General features: G+C 36.7%; 1 protein-coding gene across 1 annotated transcript in view; it reads right to left on the reverse strand.

Moving 5' to 3' along the window:
• GFRAL (GDNF family receptor alpha like) overlaps positions 1 to 12,358 on the reverse strand; it is a 57,237-nt gene extending 44,879 nt beyond the window's left edge. The window contains exons 1-3 of the mRNA XM_021098512.1: positions 12,051 to 12,358; positions 7,484 to 7,618; positions 5,250 to 5,408 (exon numbers count right to left, since the gene is read on the reverse strand). Of these exons, the coding sequence (XP_020954171.1) occupies positions 5,250 to 5,408; positions 7,484 to 7,618; positions 12,051 to 12,072 (316 nt within the window). The 5' untranslated portion in view covers positions 12,073 to 12,358. The remainder of the gene's footprint in view (positions 1 to 5,249; positions 5,409 to 7,483; positions 7,619 to 12,050) is intronic.

A 21,618-nucleotide genomic window follows, 5' to 3' on the forward strand; every position in this document is an offset into this window, starting at 1 on the left:
CTTGAAGATTTCAACAAATGCTAATGACTAGGCCATGTGCGTGGAAGTAAATAAAGGGTCTGTCTGGGGAGAAAGAACAGAAGGAATATTGTTTGATCCAAAAAAATCTTCCCAGTAAAATCTTAATGAGATTGAAAAGCGATTTAAAGATGAGTTCCACCTCTGATTATCTTAGCCTCCCAGAGGTTTTATGAATTATAATTATAGAATTGAAGACTCCCGTGATAGAAGTCAACTTGGTGACCATCTAATTCTAAAACTTTTTATTGCAGAAACATTGGTTGAAGGCAAACTATTCCATGAAAGATGGATAAACAACAAGCACAGGGAATTATATTCAACATTTGTTTGTTTTTTAAATCCTGCTGCCCAGTACTTAGGACTTAGCACACTGTGAATGTCTCATAAGTATTTGTCGAATGAATGAATGACTGAATAAAATTTACATTATTCTAAAACCTTTTAGCATTTACCTCTCTCTTCATAATCCCTTTAGACATAATCACAGTATTAAGTTTTTTAATTTTAATATTCTAGGAGAAACATAGGCAGAAATGACAGAGCTAGAATCAGAAATAAAATATTCTTTTTTTCTTGCTTTAGGTCTGCACCTGTGCCATATGGCGATTCCCTGGCTGAGGTCAGATGGGAGCTGCAGCTGCTGGCATACGCCACAGCCACAGCAATTCAGGATCAGAGCCTTGTCTGCCACCTACACCAGAGCTCATGGCAACGTAAAATAAAGTGCCCTTTACAACAAGCTGAGCAAGGCCAAGGATCGAACCACATCCTCATGGATACTAGTTGGGTTTGTAACTTGCTGAGTCACAACGGGAACTCCCAGAAATAAAGTATTCTTTAGTTAGTAACTATTTATGATTATACTTAATATTCCCAAATTCTTCCTTTGAATACCAAACCTGAAGAACTGTCCAGGTTGAATCCGTCTTCATCCTCTTCAGTGAAGGCTGGAACTTGATTCATCTGAGCATTCTGGATACAAGTGTCTTCAAACAAGCTTTTCCAAATTTCGGTGCACTCTGCTTTGGAAGGGTCATGGCATTGACAATTCCACAAGACTGTTTCTCTCAGACTTTCTCTTAACGCTGCACACAAGTAGCTTCCATCAAGGGTCTTGCATTGTTCTGATTCCTTCCCACAGGTTTTCTTAAAATTCTCATACAAAAGCGCACAATGTTCAGACTCCTGGCAGAAGTGTGCTGCCATGACGCAATCACTCTTTTTTTCAGTCGTTAATGACGTATCTTTCTGATGGGGCCACTGTGTGGTATTTGATTGTGAAGTCACATTTGAGGACAGTGATGATGCTTCTATAAATAAAGTTTAAAAACATGACTTAAAATTAAATAAGCTCTTTTACTTGTAACCTTTTAAAGTTTTCTCAAGAGTGTATCTTTCATAAATATTCCAACACCTATTTTCTTAAAAAAAACCTGAACAATGATTTCCAGAGAGCTATTGCAAATGATCTTGGTTTTTAAAAAATGAAATAAAATACCAATTATTTACAGTTTAGGTAACTAAACATAAAAATAATGCTCAGTTTCTTTTACTAGTTTATCATCATCATTTCCTTTTGTGTTTTCATTACATTTTGCTGATGATGGGTAGAAATCATGTATAACTTAAAATACTTAAAAGATATTCCATTATTTCTCTGGTATAAATTTTTGTGAATTTCCATTTTCTCCTAGAAAGGGACCTATATGAAAGTGTTTCTCCACTGGTTTTCATTATTTCCCCTATAAGAAGCCTTTTCACACAGTTTTTTCCTAATTCCCTTATGCCCTCATGAAAAATTAATTTGATGGATATACCGTGTATCTGTTTAGAGATACTCTGCTATGTCTTTAGCTAACCAAGAACAGAGACTGATGCACCCATCTTTATATCCATTCTCCAGCATTTATATTTTTTAATTTAATTTAATTTTTTTGTCTTTTATACTTTTTAGGGCTGCGCCCGTGGACGTTCCCAGGCTAGGAGTCTAATCAGAGCTGTAGCCGCTGGCCTACACCAGAGCCACAGCAATGTGGGATCCGAGCCACGTCTGTGACCTACACTACAGCTCAGCAATGCTGGATCCTTAACCCACTGAGCAAAGCCAGGGATTGAACCCGCAACCTCATGGTTCCTAGTCGGATTTGTTAACCACTGAGCCATGATAGGAACTCCTGAATGCATCCCTCTTAAGACAGGTAAAAAGGCAAGGATAGTCACTCCCAACAATCCTTTTTAATATTATACTGGAATTCTACTCAGAACAACAGAGCAAGAATAAGAAATACAGGCTACAGATTGGAGAGGGAGAAATAAAACTCTCTCTGTTCATAGATAACAAGACTATCTATGTAGAAAATCCTACAGATTCTACAAAAAAAAAAAAAAAAACACAAAAATCCTTTAAAACTAAAACTTTTAGAGCTAATAATTGATTTGAGCAAATCACAGGATATTAGGTCCATATAAAATATCAACTGTATTTCTGTATATTACTATAATCGGTTGAAAATTAAAATGTAAAATAAAGTGCCCTTTACAACAAGCCTCAAAAAAGTGAAGGACATCTGTGTGAATCTTAACAAAATAGGTGTAAGAACTATTATACTGAGAAGTGCAAAATATTGATAAAATAAATCAAAGAAGTCCTAAAGAAATGGAGAGATATACCAAGTTCACAGATTTGAAAACTCACATATTAGAGATATCAATTCTACCCAAATTGATCTATAGTTTCAATGTAAGTCAAATCAAATGCCAGCAAGATTTTTCTATAGACATTGACACGCTGATTATAAAATTTATATTGGATAGCAAAGAAGGAGAATAACCAAATCAATTTTTAAAAAGAAAAAAATAAAAGGAATTACACTCCTTGTTTTCAGGACATCCCATGAAATGTCAATAAATGAAACAGTGAAATATTGGTATGGGTCATTGGGACAGAATAGAAAATCTGGAAGCAGAGCCACTAACATACAACCTAGTGATCTTTTGAGAAAGGTGAAACTGAAAGTTATCTTTAGCAAATGTGGTGGAATAACTAGATACCCATATAGCAAAAGAACATATCCAACACATAGCTTACACCATATACAAAAATTAACTCAACATGTATCATAGACCTAAATGTAGAATCTAAACTGGATAACTTCTAGACTATATGAGAAAATACTTGTGAATTTGGGTCGGACAAAGATTTCTTAGAATGTAAAAAGAAAATCATGGACTTGGAGAATAGACTTGTGGTTGCCAAGGGGGAGAGGGGGTGGATTGGGAGCTTGGGGTTAATAGATGCAAACTATTGCCTTTGGACTGGATTGGCAATGAGATCCTGCTGTGTGGCACTGGGAACTATGTCTAGTCACTTATGATGGAGTAGGATAATGTGAGAAAATAGCATGTGCACAAGTATGTGCAACTGGGTCACCATGCTGTACAGTAGAAAAAAATAATTGTATTGGGGAAATAACATTAAATAAATAAATAAATAAAAAGATTTCTGAGAATGCAGTATCGGAGGTATAATTCATAAAAGAAAAAAAGTTGATACATTGATCTTCATTAAATCAAAAAAAAAAAGGAGTTCCTGTTGTGGCTCAGCAGAAACGAATCCGACCAGGATCCATGAGGTTGCGGGTTTGATCCCTGGCCTCGCTCAGTGGGTTTCAGGATCCGGCATTGCCATGAGCTGTGGTATAGGTAGGTCACAGACACGGCTCGGATCTGGTGTTGCTGTGGCTTTGGCATAGGCCAGTGGCTACGGCTCCCATTAGACCCCTGCCCTGGGAACCTCCCTATGCCATGGGTGAGGCCCTAAAAGGACAAAACAAAAAACAAAAAACAAAAAACTTCTGTTTTTTGAAAGCACTCTTAAGGAAATAAAAGACACAGACTGGGAAATACTATTTACAAAACACATATTCTAGTAAACCCTATTCAATATCAAAGAAAAAATTAAATATCTTAAAACTTAATTAAAAAGCCAAAACTCAATTGTCCATTTTATAATGGACAAAATCTTGAAGAGGCATTTTACCAAATAATCTGCATATAGATAGCACAGAAGCACACGAAAATATGATCAATGTTATTTTAAGTGCCAGTTAAAATGACAATGTGATGCCATTTAATATATTTTAGAAAGGCAAAAAAAAAACAAGGCAAAACAAAACTCTAATGCTGCTGAGAATGTAAGCAATTGGAACTTTCATACATTTATAGCTACTTCAAATTTGAAATATAGTATGAAAGCTCCTTATAAACACACACTTTACTAATATATGACCCACTAAATTTTTACCAAAGAGAAATAAAAACCTCTATTTGTATAAACCTTATATATGAATATTTGTAGCAGCTTTATAATCTCTAAAAATCTGGAAATAATGCAAATGACTTTCAGTGGTGAATGGATAACCAGTTTGTGGTATAACCATACAATGGAATACTACTCTTCAAAAAAGAGAATAGATTTTCTGATAAATCTCAAATGTATTATTTTAAATAAAAGAAAACAGGTTCAAAAGGCTACATGTTGTATAATTCCCTCTACATGAAATTATGGACAAGGCAGAATTATGGAACAGGAATTATCCAGTAGCTTGGAGGGGTTGGGCAATGGGACCTTTCAAGATAGATGGGAAGTAAACCTCTGTCTTGAAAAGAGGGAGAAGGATGATTCCTATAGAAGAGGTGAGAACTCTGTGAAAACGGGTGACCAAACTGATATTTTTCAGAGAGAGTACCTAGGGACACTGAGGATCTGGAAATAGATCACTTTAGGGCTATTGGATGGCACATGTCCGTGCATATTAAGTGATCATATGCTCATATCCAAAGGCTAGCATAATTCTAGGTAAGTGATTATACTTTGGTCTTTCTCAGGAGACCTTGCCATTCTTTACCAACAGAAATAATACCATATTCATCTTCTATCATTTAAGTCTTGCACAACACACTAGTGAGTCCCACAGATAAATATATTAAATGAATGACTCTGGAATTCTAATGAATTATACTTGAAAGAAGCTTGGAATTGCAATTAGTAGTTCTAGAAATATGTTATGCACTTACTGAGATCCAGAACCCACAGAACCTTAAATTGCATGAAGAATCAATCAAATCGACAGAAAAAAAGCGTTCATCAAATTACATAGATATGGTTAATTTTGACATTGTTCTTTTCATTTTCATGACAGTAAATATTTCACATAGCAAGGTATTACCTGATTCGTTGGTGCATTTTTTTCCAATCAAGTTGTTAACAGTACAATAGAGGTCATCGGAGCAGAGACAATCTTTAAATTGGAAATTGCTTTCTGCTAAGGACTGGATGCTCTGGTTACAGCTGGATGAATCCTTCATCTGGCAGGTGTTGCCTGGATTTCACAATCGAACATATAGCATTCTAGATATTAATCCGAATATAATTTTGGAGTCCCACTAAGTAGCCAAGGTATGTTAAAGCTTTGGGTAGCATCCCCCTACCCAAAGCTTTTAACAGATTAATTTTAGTAATTAATTATTATAGTGAAGTTATCTGGGGTTGCCACAGCATGTCCATATAATTGACTTTTCAGACAAAAAAAAATCTGTTTCTACTATCTTTCCCCCAATATTTCTAAAATAGATTAAAATTTTCTGTATTTTAAAGAGATTGTCCCCACTTAGAATGTCAGTTTTTTCTCTTTAATCATAACCAAGGCCACCCTTATACGAGGCAACCAGAATGCTCAGTAATCTTAGCTATTTTCTCAGTTTATCTATTATATTAGCTTTTTGGTCTTTATCTGCTATTTTATTTTGCATATTATTCCAAGATCATAATAAGAGACATGCAGGTGGCTCTAAATTTATCATGGAAAATGAGGCGGTCCTGACACTTAGAAAGCACCCAATAAATACTGTTGAAAAGCGAGTCTTTCCATAGTTACCAATATCTCATTTTCTGCTTTAATTTAAAAGGCCATATTCATCTACCCAACAATTTTCTTTTATTCATTTTTCTGAATAAAACTACTTGAGTCCATTTCATTTGTGTCTTTGAGAATACTTCTATTTCGGCTTCATGCATGGGATAATTATGCAAATATTACCATTCATTGCCAAGGACTTGCTATTTGTATAGCAAATCAATAAATGTATTGTAATTCATGACACACTGAATGGGATATTTTAGATTGCCTTATACAGTGTAACAAGGGGCTTCATCATCAAAACAACATTTTTTTGGTCATTGTCCTTTATGCTCCTCTTAAAATTATTGTGTTATTGGGAAGAAATTTGCCTTTGAAATTTTTTTCCAGAACTATAATGAGAATGTTGGATAAGAGACCTATAACTTTCTTTGGCACATGAACATCCCATGTACCCTCTTCAGGGGCAGGGAAGAGAAGGCAATCTCACTCTTTCCTGTACATTCTAGGTAATTCCTTGAGGTCTTGTGGCTGGGCAGGAGCTCTGATGGTGGGGATTATGCATACTGGCGTTGTCAGAACTATGAGTTGTTGCCTCTTAACCTGACACTCTCCACCTTACATCTTTGGGAAGTGGGCAGAATTAGAGGCAATACAGAATTTATTCTTCATGAAATGGTTGGAGAAGCAACATGAGTCATGGAAGAATATTATTTTTCACTTTGGATTTCTCTTACTGACTATGCCATAAAGTTCGTTGGGTTTTTATGGTATTATAATATTCATTATACAAGTTGATAAAATGTACTGTGTTGCAATAAGATTTTTTGAAAAGTTTTGTCATATGCTGTTAGTGCAATGTCCTACTGCATAATCAGTTAATCTACTTTTAGGGAATGGAGTGTTACTATAAAACTCTTATTTGGTATATATTCAGCTACTTCATAAACTCAAAAAAATTTTTTTCTGTTACAAAAATGACAGTGATTTTCTAATCTCTATCTCATGGCCCTTCCTTCAAATGTCTGGAATGTACAACTAGCTAAAAATAAAAATATATTTTAACCTGTTCTTGACATAGTTGGAATGGAAAGCAGTGTATTTGTCACAAGAATATAAAATTCAAGCTATGTACATGCAAATAAATAATGTGTTTGATCATCACAAATGTTATTTTCCTACATTATCGCTGACATATTAACATATAAGCAAAGGAACAGTACGTAAAAATTGTTTCCATGCTCCTGAAAGGCAAGTATACAGTTTTAACATTACATGTGATGAGATGAGTCAAAAAATAATCTGAAATCTTGCATAAAGCTGGCTGCAGTGTCAATGCATTAGGGCCCTTCACTAATTCAAGAATACTCTTTTGTAACTAAATTCACTAATAACTAATTGAAGGTGAATCACTTGAATACCAAGTTTAAGGAAGGTATTTAGAGACAAACCTATTTTCTAAGACAGGGAAAGAAAACAGGAAATCCTATTTTTATCTAAGTGAAAAGAAATTATTTGAGTGTATTTTAATCCATTTGTTTTACCTGAAACATTGCAGGCATCTTCCATTATTCTCCAGGCCTGTTTACATCCATCTGTATCATTTAGGCAGAGCTCTCTTAAGTACGTGCAATCAGTGGTTTGGGAAGTGGATTCATTTTCCAAGTATAGTCCCACAGCTTGAAGAACAGCAATAACAGAACAATGAAAACCACAGCAGTATTACAACAAGGCAGTTGTTTACCTCAAACCTGAATTATTAATGATAAAGACAAGAGCTATGAAAAATAAAATGTGATAAAATCATTACAAGACTGGAATGGATCCTAACTCCCCCTCTGGCTATAGATCTGTTTCTCTTATATAAGATTCTTAAATAAAAAGTCTACATTTGCCCTCTTTCTTTCTTACTCCCTGTTCATTTCTCAAATTATAATTTATTGTTATGACTATTGCTCCATTGAAATTACTCTTAAACATGCCCCCCAATCATCCCCATAACATTAAATTTAATAGTTTTAAGACTTCATCCTGCTTTTAAAATAAGTTCAGATTTTAAAACCAATCTTAGGATTACCATAGGTGAAACCTCTGGGGAGAGGGAAAAATTGAGAGGGTGGCAATAACACATACAGACTATTGTACAAAATAGATGATTAACGAGAACCTACTGAATAGCACAGGAAAATCTACTCAATAATTTGTAATAACTTATATGGGACAAAATCATGGATACATGTATATGTAAAACTGATTCACTGTGCTGTGTACCTGAACTAAGACAACAATGTGAGTCAATTATACTCATAAAATTAAATTAAAACAAAAAAGACTTCCTCTTGCCTACTTTTGTCTTGGGAATTTTGTTGTTATTTTGTTTTTGAAACTCTTTTTCTTTGGCAACCCTCCCTTCTAATTCTCTTGATACTTTTTCATTTGATACTTTCTGACCATAGTTACAATTCTTCCCAGGATCCTCTTACTCTTCTGTTAAAGTACATTTGTGGCTTAGGTTCTGTCCTCAGACTTTTCCCAGTCTCATTTTACACACTCTCTGTGGACAATTCCATGTACTTATGTTTTTCATTAAAATCTCTAGACTGATGATTCTCAAATGTCTAATTCAATCCCATTATTTTCCAGCATTCCCGTCAGAGATCCTGGGATCTCCACCTAAACGTTTCAGAACACTTCCAGATAATAGTGTCATTGATATTGTCCTCATCGTCACTGCGCCCTGCTGGACCACCCTACTTCAGCAGCAATTCCACCACGCACAAAAGCACCCACTCTAGGAAACTTGGGTTCATGACTGGCTTCTTTTCTATCTTCAACTTCACTCTCCCATATGGCTCTTGCATAGTTCAAGTCTCATTTTGAATATTTGACAAACTCATCAGTCTGCCTGCAGGTCCATCTTATTCAGATAGGTTCTTTACACCCCTCTAATCTGCCTAATGCACCAACCTAGTCCTGCCATTTCTCTGCTTTATCCATTGGATGGTTCTCCACTGCGTGACTCTCATATTCTTCACCATGTGGAATTTGGGGGTCTTTGAGCATTGATAGTTTCTCAACTGCTCCATATTGGGTTGTACCTCTGACTCTTTTCTGCATGGTCACTAACAGGCACTCCTTTTCTTTTCCTCTGGAATAACCCTTTTCTTATCCTTTAAGACTCAAGACAGCAACTACCTATTTTATGGAATCTTTCTCTGAATTCAATATCTTTTTTCCTACATCCACATTGAATTTAACACTCCTCACCTGATTCGCTACAATCTCAAGAATGCCGCATCCACAGCATTTACTGATCTGTAATGAAAGTACGTATTTATGTATTTGTCTTTACCACTAGATTCTAGGGTTTTACTCGGTAGGCATTAGGGGTAATTCATAATGGTATCCCCACAAGCAGCACAATGATGCATTATAGATATTCAGTAAATGCATGTTGACCTAACACCAACTTGAACAGCAGTATACGGATGAGTAAATATAAATAATAATGTAACTGAATATATAAGATAATATTCAATAAAAATAACACCTTCCAGATATTTACAAGTTATTTCAGGTAGAAAAGAAAAGATTCCAGCAAGTTTTTTAAAATATCAAGAAAGTAGTGACGTTAGTTTAATATACATGCCAATTACTCAAACTGATTCTGCAAGCATACAAACTGACACTAGCTTAATCCACAGGAAAATATGGAAACTACAACTGAGTTATAGAGACTGTATATTAACTATATAATTGAGACTTCAAGCTTATCTTAATCAAAGGCAAATTATTTGAATTTTTAAAAAGATGATATTAATTATGAACCACCTGTCACAACATAGAGTTATAGGCTTCAAGTTAAGCCATAACATCTTTGTTGTTTTTTTTTTTTTGTTTTTGTTTTTTGTTTTTTTAATCTTACCTCCTTCCAAACATCTTCTAAGGATAATTCATGACAACTGATTGGACCATATGTACTACTGGTTGCGTCACTGCATTTGAAGATTGGGCCCATGGGTGTGGCTTGGTCACATTTTTCTTGTTGAGGGCTGGAGTGGAAATTGACATATCAGCTTTCTGTTTTTTTCATGTCTTCACAGATAGCCTCATCTAGCCAAGCTCCTCTTCTAGGTTAGCAAGCTTGGAGAAAGAGAAATAGAGCCACTTTGATTCTGGCCCAAGGTTACTTGTTTTAATCCAGCTTGCTAAAGATCCTAAAGTAGGGATTTTATGTCAGAAACTCAATTTATAAGAAATTAAAATTTTATTTGTCCTTGATCATTATATCTATTGAATACTTTTCTCAAGAAAGTTATAGGTGATGGTCTCCTGGATATATCATCAAAACCTCACCAGTATTATAGTACAAAGATCCTTAATGAATCCTACATATGGGAAGTTCTACATATTTCCTAAATGTGTTTTATTTTCTTTCATATTTAGATTTTGGGATTGAATAATAAACTTGATTATTGACTTTACATGATTTTCTACCTATTACCCCCATGAAATACAGAATCAACTAGGAAAACCATCTCAATGATTTGGCCCATAAGAATCAAAATAACTTTAGCTTTCCAAAATCTTGTCCACTCCCCACTATGATTTGTGGCCATGTATTTAAGCCAGGAGTTTTTAAGTATTCTCTTGAAATGCTAAGTGAGAAACAAGTTCTATTTAAAATAAATAAGATGGAGAATGTTGCACATTGTATTACCTTCTAAAGAGATAGAAGGCTCGTTAGGATGTGAATTGCTCTGCTTTAAAAATTCACTGTGTCTCAGATTTATTTGGCTATGGAACTTTCCCACATCACAAGACCTATTTAAATGATGTTGAGCAAGAATTGTGAACAATGTATTATGGGAAATAGCAATTAAACATATCAAATAGCACAATTTGGACCCTAACAGTGTTCGATATGATTTCCTTCCTTCATGCAACCTAGTGTCAGGGGTAATTTAGAAGTGAAAGTTGAAAACAAGAGTCCATCACTGTCTTTTCAACAGGGGCTGTAATGAGGTTGCATTATATTTTGTGTGGTTCATTCTATTGCTGCCTGATCTATAAAAATTAAAGTCTCTTATATTTCTCCCTATTATAAATAATAGAAATAAGGAAATATTATTAGAATAAATACAAGGAGTGCAATTTTGAATAACTATTTCTTTAACCTCCCAATCTTGAAAATATATAAAATATTCCTTTCCTTCTTGCCTTAATTTTCTTTGACTTGATTTATTCTGACTCTTTTATGTTCAGCATAATTTCAAATAACTTCTTTGTTTTCTTGCCACAAGTTTGCCTTTATTCATCAATATCTATCAGCAGAGAGTAAGCAGAAAATACACTGTCTTTGTTTTAATGAGTGAATTATTAATATTCAGCTACAATCACAACTATCCTTTTTTTCTGAATTCAAGGAGTAGAGTCTACTGAATGCTAATAAAATATAATAGCTTCTTCAATATCACATATAGCAACTAGATCTTCATAGATTCTACTTTAAGTATAAATAACTTCTTTTTTACCAGCATCTAACAAGACATTCACACTACCCAATACAAGAGAGATAAGTTTACACTTTAGCTTATGAAAATTAACTAAAATGTTAAGCATTTGGCATAGTGTTCCCCCAATAACTGACTCTACTTAAAAAATATTAACACCTAAAATCAAGAAAACAATGGCTTAACTTAATCTACTTTAATTTCAAACAGAAATAGATAATAATTGAAAATTTGTCACCCTATAACTTGTAAATAGGTACTGGAAGGTTTCATTTCTAGAAAAGTGAGTATATCCATAAATTCTATAAATCCTAATCTATTACTCAGAGTAGTTGGATTACACGCTATAAAAAAAGAAGCAACCTGAGTGCTTAATGCAATTCTCACATTATGCATTTTCTAGAGTTACAAATGAGTCAAAGTAAGTATACAGTTTTGCAAAAGCAATAAGCTAATGTTAAAGTACACATTTGTAATTAATACTTTGTAATTATAAGCCTTTGTTAGCTTAACTGACAATTAAGTTACATGGGACAGCATCGGTTCATGAAGACTTGGTGTTATGAATTCAGATAAACCAGGAGCATAAATCACTTACCAAGGAAAATGAAGTATATCATGGTGGACCGCTGGGGGCTGTTCAGCTGGAAGGAAAGCAGATGCGTTTATTCTCACCACCTTCTTAACTGCAACTGTCCAGAATAAGGCTTCAGCTTGTGTTCCTGCTTCCTAAGAGCATCCCCGATTGAAGTCAGCTTCCTATGTCACTACTTCCTCACCCATCTTTCCTGAGCTGTGAACTTTCCTAATTATGTCCAAATTCAATTATTTTCTTCTGAGTGTACTGATCGCAGATATTATGTTTCCAAGAAAGCCCAGAAGCCAGATACTAGGAAATGATACATACTCTGCACATTCAGAAAAAAAAAAAAGGTGGCTTGTTTCCCTCTTCAACTAGAATACTACACTGTGTACCAGCCTCCCAACTATAACTCAAAATTTTCCTAGATGCTTGCGCATGCTCAATTTCTACTTCATTCATCAGCAATCATTCAGGCGATTTTATGACTTTGAGAAGTAGGGAAAAGGAGAAAAGGGATAATAAGCAGCCCAGGAAAATGTATGTGGATTTCAAGTTTCACTAGGACCAAACTAGTGCACTTCATCTTCCCGGACAAGAAGGGTTCTTCATAGGGGCCCCGAACCCCAGTGTGTTTAAAAGCTGTGCTTCTTTAACTGCAGTTCCTCTAACCCTCCAAATAGGGCCGTGTGTATGAAATGACTCCTTATGGAGATATAAAAATTTCCTGTTCCCCTGGAAAGGTAATCATCCCCTTGTGTGTGTCACTCGATACTATTTTTCTCTGGGATTCAATGAGAGGCATTGCTAGGGTTTGAATATTTGTGTCCCCCCGCCCCAGGTTGTATGTTGGAATCCTAAACCCCGTAGGAGATGGTATGAATAGGTCAGGCATTTGGGAAGTAAAGTGGTGGGTGCCACCCTCATGAATGAGATCAGTGTCTTAAAGAAGAACCTCCAAAGTGTCCCTTGCTCCTTCCACCACGTGGAAGCATGATGAGAAGGTGCCAGCTATGAGGTAGGAAGAGAGTCTTCATGAGAACATGACTGTGCAGGCAACGTGCTCTTGGACTTCCGGGCTCAGGAACTGTGAGGAAAACATTTCTGTTGTTTATAGCTCCCCAATCTGTAGTATTTTGAATGGACTAGACAGGCATTATTTATCTCATCTTTCTTTGATTTCTTACACACAAGAACCTAGACCACATCATCTACTTGGGGACAGCATGACACTGCCACTTGGAAAATAGTTTGAGATCTTTTTGTAATGGATGCTTAGGAAATAAAACAAAGGCTTTAACAGGAAATTGGGCAAAGATAGGCATGGATAACCGACTCTCTTGAGGCGGGAGAGGAGTATTGGTGTGTACACAGTTACACAACAGAAAGGTTGTTGGTTGCAATGGTCCCTATTTGCTTTTCACTAGAAAATAAGTTACAGTGTATTTTGTTTGCAGAAGGTATGGTGGAAAAAATACAGCCTCCAAGGTCCAACAAACTGAAATTGTAACACTATTCTTCTCTGGAGGCGTAGGTCAATGACTTTATGTCAGAAATTATTTGTATTTACTCCTCTGTAAAATGAACTGAGTGCACCCAAGGTTGCTATAAATATCATGTTTGTAATGGGATTTATATTACAAGACATCAACAAATAGCCAGCTAGACTGCACCCACTGACTCCATTTTTATTTAACAGATAATTATAATGTTATAAAATTAATCAATGATCTCCTTTTAAAAGGCGAGTCACTAAGCATGTCGTATAAATTTTACCAAGATAATTATTCTTTTCGCTATAAGCCAAACAAAAAAATGGCTTAAGCTGGAGAGGGATTCCATGTCTCTGGTGGTTTGCAAACTGGCCCTTTACACAAAGGGCAAGGAGAGACTGCAGAAAAGGGCAGGTGACTGCAGTTGGCAGGTCTCAGATTTAATAAGCAAAAGCATTTACACATGGAGGCTTGCCTTGGGTGAACAAAAGACAGATAGGTCTCCACACCTTCCCACCAGAATCTTAAAAGTTCATAGAGAGGCTTTAACTGGGTTCAGTCACTTACGCAGTTCAGATGGTCTCAGCAACACAGAGCTCACTCAAGGCTGCGTCCCTGAAATGGCTAAGCCTGTGAGAACGGTGGGCAGAATTACCTTTCAAGGACGGGGGAGGGGAGGATCTATCTTCCAATCGCCTTGGTCCAGCTTGCAGGACAAAGTACAGTCATGTTCTCTGGATAACCTCCTCCAACAGGATCCCACAGTTGAAGAGTCTGGGGTAGATCTGATTTCCTGCATGTTTAAAATCTTTGAAATATGAAGGGGACTTTTAGCATTTTATTGTGCCACTGGTGCTCTTTCTCCATAGACCCCTTCCTTAGAATTTATTTATTTATTTATTTATTTTTTAAAGGCTGCACCTGTGGCATATGGAAGTTCCCAGGCTAGGGGTTTAACTGGAGCTGCAGCTGCTGGCCTATACCACAGCCACAGCAACAATGGATCTGAGCTGCAATTGTGAACTATGCCGCAGCTTAAGGCAATGCTGGATCCTTAATCCACTGAGCAAGGCCAGGGATTAAACCTATATCCTTAAAGACACTCTGTTGGGTTCTTAACCCACTGAGTCACAATGGGAACTCCTTCCTTAGAATATTTTTAAAGGCTGTGTTGGGCAGAAGCCAGAGCCAGCGGCCAGAGGTTTGAGATTGTTTTCTGGGCACCTGGGACTCTCTGCCCCAAGATGCCTGAGGTCAGGCAGAGGACACCTAGGGGTCTCTTCCACACTGTTTGGTGGAGAGGCAGCCTGGTTGGGTGGCAGTGTGCTTAGAATTCTTGAGGGATTCACTGGGTTTCTCAATGCCTCCAGAGGCTGGAGCCGATGTCCACAGAGTCTTTGTGTTGAATCCTGAGCTGGCCATTTTCAAACCCTTGCCTGTCAAAATTTTAGGTATGTGGAGAGAGTGAGGCTGGTGCTGATGCATAAATGTGGGACAGTGGTGGCATTAGGGTTGGCAGCTCTGCAATCCCTGTGCTTTTTTGTCACTCCATAGACCTAGTGATATTTCCATCTTGTCTTTAGAGATCAATTTTTTTAAAAAGGTACTATTACAGGTATCCTATTATAAAGGATATTTAAATATATTTATCAAAATATTTTAAAAACATATTAGTGACAAAGTAACGTAACATGCTTCTTTATTAAGAGAACAAAAATCAAGATCCTGGTAGGTCTAATAGGACACTAATTTCAGCATACTGATGACTATAGATGCTAATTTGAGATATTTTCCATAAGTGCAGTATTGTGTAAAAATATCTGTAATTTTTCTTTGTGACAATACAGTGCAAGAAGCACTGCATTTTAAATTAGAGTTTAGTAAAAATAGAACACAATTTTGCCCCAAGCTAATGTATAGACACCTCAGATTAATAAACAGTACCTTCAACTCAATTATTTGCTGAAGTGGAAAGTGATAATTGAATCAAAACATTTTAGAAGGAAGAGAAAATGATTTAAAAAAAGAGCAGTTTCACTAGTTACCGATGATGATGAGTGTGTTGAATAAAATGTTATCAATAAATAAGTGACTCAGAAGAAAATAGTGTTGGTTTGGTTGAAATTTGGATGGCAAGCCCCAGGCATTGGTCTCGAGGCCTTTGCATTATCATCCACAGCTGCCGCTGAGGCATCCAAAGGCTCCAGAATTCCTATTTAAAAGTCACTGACCTCATTTAACTGTTTTCAGGTTTTTTTGTCACATAAAGAATCCATTTCCATAACAATTAGATGAACCACATTAGAATTTGAACCTCAGCACTGGGCAAAAAAACACTATAATTTCTATCCAACAAACACCTACTACATAGAGCTCTCCATAGCGCTACATAGAGCTCTACGAAAAACCAGAACTGAGGTGGGGTCCCTAGTTTTCCTGGATCAAATAAACCAGGGTGCAGAGAAAAACCGCATGTAGAGAAAAAGGGGAGTTTCCCTCATGGCTCAGTGAAAATAAATCTGACTGTTATCCATGAGGACACAGGTCCGACACCTGGCCTCTCTCAGTGGGTTAAAGATCGGGCGATGCCATGAGCTGTGGTGTAGGTTGAAGACATGGCTCGTATCTGGTGTTGCTGTGACTGTGGTATAGGCCGGCAGCTGTAGCTCCAATTAAACCCCTAGCCTGGGAACCTCCATATGCCACAAGTGCAATTCTAAAAAAAAAAAAAAAAAAAAAAAAAAAATGGAAGGAAGGAAGAAAGAAAGACTTGTTAAAAAATAAAAACATAGGAGTTCCTGTCGTGGCGCAGTGGTTAACGAATCCGACTAGGAACCATGAGGTTGCGAGTTCGATCCCTGACTTTGCTCAGAGGGTTAAGGATCGGCATTGCCGTGAGCTGTGGTGTAGGTTGCAGATGCGGCTCGGATCCCGCATTGCTGTGGCTCTGGCGTAGGCTGGCAGCTACAGCTCCGATTAGACCCCTAGCCTGGGACCCTTCATATGCCGCGGGAGTGGCCCAAGAAATGGCAAAAAGACAAAAAAAATAAATAAAAATAAAAATAAATAAAAACATAATAAATGAATGAAAAACTATATATTAGAAGACATTTCTTTTTGGATCATAAAACAATCATTTTGTGTTTAATGACATTTGACTCCCTCCCCCCACCCCTGAGCCCACAAACACCTCTGCCTTGCCCCTATGTTTGTATTTGTCTGCTCATAATTATGTAAGATGCTCATATCTGGAGGAAGGAAAAAAAATCTGATTAGTTTTAGGTTTAGTGGTGATTTACAATTAAGAGCACTGGAGAAAGGCTATGTACAGAATATTGATAATATAGCACATGTAATATAACACAGAAACAATGTGACGAGTTCCTTGGATGTAAGGACCGCAAGCATCATTCTAAGACACTTAGTAATAAAGGAAGACATCATCCAGCATTTGGAAGGAATTACGACTCTTGCCGTCTTTTACTGGAGGGCCGCTCACCGGAAAAGAAAAATTAGTTCAGCATCATAGTGCACTTAATCATCTCCCTAAGAACTGCCCACTGGTCTCACTAACAAACTGGAGGGAAGTGGCTGTGAGTGGGGGGACAGGTCAGTGAGGACGGAGAAAAACTGAGACACAGCATGGAAATATGCCTGTGAGGTAGGCTCTGGGGGAACGCAGAAGAACAAATTTCACTGCAACTCATGGTCGTGGGGGAAATGAGACAAATGGCCAGATTATAGGAGCCTTTATGTCTTACTGAGGAGAAGAGAGAAAAGGGAAAAGGGAAGCTGTTGGTGAGTTTTAAACAGGAAGCACCCAGGTAGGTATTTTGAAACTTCGTTTCAGCAAGCCTATGGAGGATGCTTGTAGGATAATTAACAGTTTTGAGGTTATTTAGTGCTTGAGACTTGAACTAAAAAGTAAGGTCAATGGAAAAGAGATGGTGGGCTCACAATATTTAAGGACTTGGAGTTTATAGCATGGTTCCCAGCTGAAGACCATTTGAGGTGGAGGAGGGGGTGGGAAGGAGGAATCCATGCTTCTGGTTTGCGTGACTTGGTGTTGCTATAGAGACAGACACTCGACTCACAAATCAGTGCTCTACAGACAACACAATTGGGTCCAGTGACAGAATTCTACCCACTGAAGAGGTTAAAAGTCAGAATGAAACCGTAGTTCCCATGAGTTACGTGCATGTGTCACTAGGTATGATGATCAAAACAGCTCCACCGGATAGATCACTGTGGGAGGTATTGCGCAAGTTCTGGCTCTTAGTTTAATGGGATCAAAATGAAATTCATCCTTTAGGACTTAACTAACAGTAAAAAAAAAAAAAAAAAAAAAAAAATCAGAGAACTGGGAATAATCCTATTGTCATTTTTTTTTCTTTATAAAAAGAAACCTACTATTGGCCAGTATACTTTCTTCAGGTAGCATGTCTATAGGGGAAAGCAGAGAAATGGAAAGAGATTTTTTTTTTTTTTGTATTTGAGGGCTGTACTCAAGGCATATAGAGGTGCCCAGGTTAGGGGTAGAATCAGAGCTACAGCTGCCGGCCTGTGCCACAGACACAGCAACGCAGGATCCAAGCCGCGTCTGAGGCCTACACCACAGCTCATGGCAATGCCGGATCCTTAACCCACTGAGAGAGGCCAGAGATTGAACCCGCATCCTCATGGTTCCTAGTTGGATTTGTCTCCACTGCGCCATGATGGGAACTCCTGGAAAGAGATTTGGATGAAAGGGCATTAGGGTCTATAATTAATTTTAGATAGTCTTAATATTTAATGGCATCAGGTTAGAAGAGTCCCCATGTATCAATATTCTTGATAATGAAATTTTCTCTCACATTCTTGCTTTCTTTGGGTAAATGACTCAATCATAAGCAGCCCAGCTGGCTCAAAGTGCTACCTCTTCTAAATAAAATTGGACATACCTCTGTTATTGTATTTTGTTGACTTTATAGTTTGTTTCAGTGGATAATCTTTCTTCTGAGTTCTTGGGAAAAACTGCAATTATAATGTACTATTAATATCCTTTTCTTGGACACAGATAATTTATAAATTCTTGTAGCAGAATATCCTTTATGGATGAGCTAATCATAAAGGTCAAAGCATAGTCTCACCTACGATAAATATGTTCCATGGAAGGTTTTGTCTGTAAAGCAGCTAATGTTCTTATCTGAAAATAACAGTTCTGTATCCAACTTTATACTGTTCTGGAACTTCTATTAGTTGGTTCTAATTTTTTAGGAATCTGTGACACCTTTAAAACTACAATCAAGACCAACTGTTGCGAAAATTCTTAATTTCTTCACATTTCCTTTTCCTAACTTCATATCTGTTCTCTGCTTCATGTTTCATGTTAATCATAGAGCCTACTGCACATTGTAATCACATAAATATGACATGTCTATAGATTCAGCAAATTCATTATTAAATGGAGAAGGGACCACTTGTTACCAAATGACCTCAACATACATTTATGTTTAAATTTAATGTTTTCTTCCTTTATTATAGGACTTAGTAGTTTTGAAAATGTGGTCCTCTACTGGGCAGACTGTCCTCCAGAGAGATAAATGACTGAGGGTGGGAGATGCTTTCTGCTGAGTTAGACTGGTTGATTTTGTAATGTCAGTTCCCACAGGGAATTATTTTTTTTTAATTAGAGTATAGTTGGAGTTCCTGTCATAGCTCAGTGGAAAATGAATCTGACTAGCAATCATAAGTTCAATCCCTGGCCTCGCTCAGTGGCTTAAGGATCCGGCATTGCTGTGAGCTGTGGTGTAGGTCGCAGATGCAGCATGCATCCTGCATTGCTGTAGCGGTGGCGTAAGCTGGCAGCTACAGTTCTGATTTGACTCCTAGCTGGGAACCTCTATATGCCACAGGTGCAACCCTAAAAAGCAAAAAGCAAAAAAAAAGAATAAAAATAAAAATTAGAGTATAGTTGATTTACAGTGTTGAGTCAATTTCTGCTGTACAGCAATGTGACCCATTTTTACACACACACACACACACACACACACACACATACATATGCTTTCTCATACTATCTTCCATCACGGTCTATGGTCTATTCCAAGAGATTGAATATAGTTCCCCGTGCTATACAACAGGACCTTATTACTTATCCATTAATAGTTTACATCTACCAACCCCAAACTACCCATCCATCCCACTTCCTCCACCCACCCCTTTGGCAACTATGAGTCTGTTCTTTATTCCATGAGTCTGTTTCTGTTTTGTACATAGGTTCATTTGTGCCACATTTTAAATTCCTCATGTAAGTGATATCTTTCTCTTTCTGACTTACTTCACCTAGTATTAGAATATCTAGTTGCATCCATGTTGCTGCAAATGGGATTATTTTGTTCTTTTTTATGGCCGAGCAGTATTCTGTTGTATATATGTACATCTTCTTAATCCATTCATCTGTCTATGGACATTTAGGTTGTTTTCATGTCTTGGTTATTGTGAATAGTGCTGCATTGAACATAAGGATGCATGTACCTTTTTGAATTATAGTTTATTCAGATATATGCCCAGGGGTGAGATTGCTTGGTCATATGGTAGTTCTATATTTACTTTTCTGAGGAACCTCCATACTATTTTCCATAGTAGTTGTACCAATTTACATTCCCACCAACAGTGAAAGAGGGTTCCCTTTCCACATCCTTTCCAGCACTTGTTATTTGCAGATGTGTTAATGGCCATTCTGACCAGTGTGAGGTGGTACCTCATTGCAGTTTTTGAAGAAAGACTCTGGATGTCCCATGAAAGAGATGGCTGGAAATTGTATACAAGGACCTATTTTTTAAATATCTTGTTGAGACTAAATGGAGAAAAATTTGTTAAAAATAAAATTTTGAAAAATTTTGAAAAATTAAATTACTTTCTTTTCTTTTATAACATAAATTTTTTTCATTTTAAAAGATTTGGTACTTATGTATAGCCTTTGACAAACAGCAAACAAAAATATCTACATTTAAATCACCTAGAGATATCCAGGATTTATCTCTTGGTGTATTTTCTTTAAATGTTTTACGCATATTTATTTGTTACTTTTTAAGCTTCATTGCTATTATATTGGTATACACCTTTGTAATTTAAATAGCATCTGTCATTTTTTCTGATTATAAATGTCAAGGAAAAAAGTCATGATTATCTTCCTTCATATCACTAACACATGTAAATATTTGGTTATATTTCTTAGGTTTTTGATATGCTTATGAATGTGCCTTATATACCATTTCTCTCCCTGGGCCTCCCTTTTTCCTGGGATACCATTTTTTTTTTTAGCAATAAAGTATTTTAAAGTTAAGATATGCACACAATTTTTGAAACATAATGCTATTGCACACCTAACAGACAACAGTATAATGTCAACTATAATTTTTATATGCATGGGGAACCAAAAAATTGTGTGACTAGCTTTATTGTGATAGTCGCTTTGTTGCTGTGGTCTAGAGTGTCTCTGAGATACGCATTTAATTAACTACCAAAAACTCAGATAAAATGAGGACAGAGTACTGACTTAGCAACGTGGAGTCATTGGTGATAATATGATGAGTGTTTGGGGGGAAAATCTAGATGGAATGACTGCAGGATCAAATGAAAGCAGAATAACTTTTGGTGATAAGTGTATTATAAAATGAAGCTGAAAACTGGGACAGTCTCTGAAGAAGGATGTGAGGTCCAAGGGAGAGATATTGAAGATATTAGATTATATTTGTTCTACCCGAAAGCACTTTTCCTGACTGCTAATGAAAATCAAATAAGTTTTGAGGTCACATCTATAATATAACTTTGGCTGTTTCTAGCCCTTCTGTCTCTAAATTAGAAGCACCCCCCGGGAAGCTAGCTTCCTCCTCCCACGTCAAGGTGTAATCTTAGTTTTTCTTTCTCAACCATATTCTACATCTGTCTGCTACTTTTCCATATATCATTTGAACCAGATCATCTTACCTCCATGTCCCTTTAATGCCTTCCTGAAAACGACTTTGTCTAATGAATGAAATCATCATAAAAACTTTTGCAATGGCTTTGCCCCCCTCCTATTATAGATTTCTAAATAAATTCAGCTTCTC

This window comes from Sus scrofa, chromosome 7 (genome assembly GCF_000003025.6).
Source record: "Sus scrofa isolate TJ Tabasco breed Duroc chromosome 7, Sscrofa11.1, whole genome shotgun sequence".
Classification (NCBI taxonomy): domain Eukaryota; kingdom Metazoa; phylum Chordata; class Mammalia; order Artiodactyla; family Suidae; genus Sus; species Sus scrofa.